Source organism: Procambarus clarkii, chromosome 38 (genome assembly GCF_040958095.1).
Source record: "Procambarus clarkii isolate CNS0578487 chromosome 38, FALCON_Pclarkii_2.0, whole genome shotgun sequence".
Taxonomy (NCBI): Eukaryota; Metazoa; Arthropoda; class Malacostraca; order Decapoda; family Cambaridae; genus Procambarus; species Procambarus clarkii.
In genome coordinates, this window is record NC_091187.1 from 20,569,228 (window position 1) to 20,571,498 (window position 2,271).

The 2,271-nt window shown below is 39.0% G+C and overlaps 1 protein-coding gene across 1 annotated transcript; it reads left to right on the forward strand.

The window, feature by feature from the left end:
* The first annotated feature begins 336 nt into the window (after positions 1 to 336).
* Positions 337 to 1,690, forward strand: LOC123771923 (uncharacterized). The gene is made up of 3 exons (XM_069337555.1): positions 337 to 475; positions 880 to 1,050; positions 1,230 to 1,690. The coding sequence occupies exons 1-3, from the start codon at positions 337 to 339 to the stop codon at positions 1,565 to 1,567; spliced, it is 648 nt and encodes a 215-aa protein (XP_069193656.1). The 3' UTR covers positions 1,568 to 1,690.
* Positions 1,691 to 2,271: the final 581 nt, after the last annotated feature.

Here is a 2,271-nt window from a genome sequence, read left to right on the forward strand (position 1 = left end):
CTATGCGTGCTAGTGGTTTTACAAGGATGAAAAAACATCAATGCTATGTTCTCGCATACCCCCAATGTACCTTCTTGTATATAAATAAATAAATAAATAAATAAATAAATAAATAAATAAATAAATAAATAAATAAATAAATAAATAAATAAATAAATATGGTATTTAGAGCAATAAGTTCGTTTTTATGTGAGAAATGCAAGCTGCAACACAGAGAACAATGAGAGTCAAAGCACATGTTGTTTGTACAGTGACGCAATTTTACGCCCGCGATAACTTGACGCATATAAGAGGCGAGCAGTGGCGGGGGCCTCACTGTTCACTCCTCTCACCACGATGGCCAAGCTGTTGCTGCTGCTGCTGGAGCTGTGTCTCATGTGCCACCACACGCGCGGTGAACAGCAACCAGGTACTGCTACCACTGTCACCACACAACAACCAGGTACTGCTACCACTGTCACTACACAACAACCAGGTACTGCTACCACAGTCATTGCTGACAATGCGGTTTGGTCATCATATCTTCAGCCACGTTATTGTGACTCATCGTTTTCACACACCAAATTCTACTCTACACATTTGATGCACCTGGTCATCCCAGCTCTCGGGACCTCGTGTCCTCAGTCCTCCAACAAAAGACCTGTTTGCCCTTGTGTCTCCAACGTTCTCCCACTAAACTGTTGCTCCCCGTTCGGACACTTTGGAGTAACATTCTAAGGCTTGGCAACTGCCGGAAAGCGTACAGAGTAGCCGGCTTACTGGTGATTGCTGGTTCCACAGAGGTCATAGGGAGTTATCAAAGCGTACAGAGTAGCCTAATGATAAACCTGGTTCCACAGAGAACCAGGATTATAAGAGAACCAGAACCAGCACCATAAGAGTGCTTCGCGCCGTTCACCGCTGTCCACCTCCAGTGTGTTCTTGTGTTGCCTGATGTCTTGGGCTCCTGGTATGATATGAGAAATTATTGCCAAGATCTACGTGGAGAATTGCTCAAGGTGGACAGCGACAACTTCATGTATTACCTTGTCAAATACATCTACGATAATGGTAGGTGCACTTAAAACGCAGTTGATTTTTTAACATAAATAATTATCAGGAGACAGCTCTAAGCCAGTATGGCTTTATGGCACTGGCCATAAGTGAATTTCTGTTTGATACATTATGACAATGTTGAATTAATTAGAAATAAGTTTCAATTATTCTGCAGGTTTTTTTCTGCAGGACAGGAGATTACTGGATCGGAGGGTCAGACGAAGGGCACGAGGGAGACTTCCTCTGGACCGATGGTACCAGTGTCAAAATGGGAACACCACTTTGGGGTGATGGAGTTCATGACCAAATCCAGGACCCGATGGTGGGATCGGTCAGAATTGTATTTTCATGGCTCGGGGCGATCATTTTTTCTTTTTTGATAATGACTGTAATCTCAATCATAATGTTATTTGTGAGCAAGCATAAGTATAAGTGGAACAGAATAATTAATTATTACTGCAGTACTATGCTACATGGACACACAGTAACAAGGTACTATTCTAAACTCTCTAGAAGTGTTACTCAAGATTAGGGATCTACTGGTATGCTGCCCAAAATTCTGCTTCTTTGTGAATTTGTATTATATAAAAGCAATATTGTCCTGAAAAATTATATGTAATCATAATCAATAAAAAAAAGAATCCACTGACAGTGATCATTAGTTTTTGTTAATGCATTCATGGTTATTGAACTAATTAGAATACACATGGAAAAGGAAGCAAGATTCTAATTTATATAGTTCAAAATCAAAATATGTAAATTTTACCTTTGGACATCAAATGTTTTTACCTAAGATTTATGTGATTAAATAATCTTTCTAAACTAAACTAAACGGCAATGCATTCTTCTTCATTATAGTACAGTATTAGGACATGCATTATAGAGCTGAAACAGAATACAGTCTTGGGGAAAACAAAGCCCATGTTAAACAATTTCTTCAGGCTTTAAAAAGGGGCAAGTGATTACCCACAGCAATTACTGCATAAACATTCTTGAGGCTAGCCCCAAGGCCTCTAACCTTGGACACACATTCTATGTCATATATAAAGATATGATAAATTTTGGTGGTCTCTCAACGAACCTAAACATGCACATTATTTTTCAATAATGCCTAACAGGTAAAACTGGCCCTACCTAGGTTAGAAATTCATGTTTTCAGTTTATATTATTATAAGGAATAAACTAATTTCTACAATTACTTGAAAATATGAAGAAAATCACCCTGGCTGCTCGACA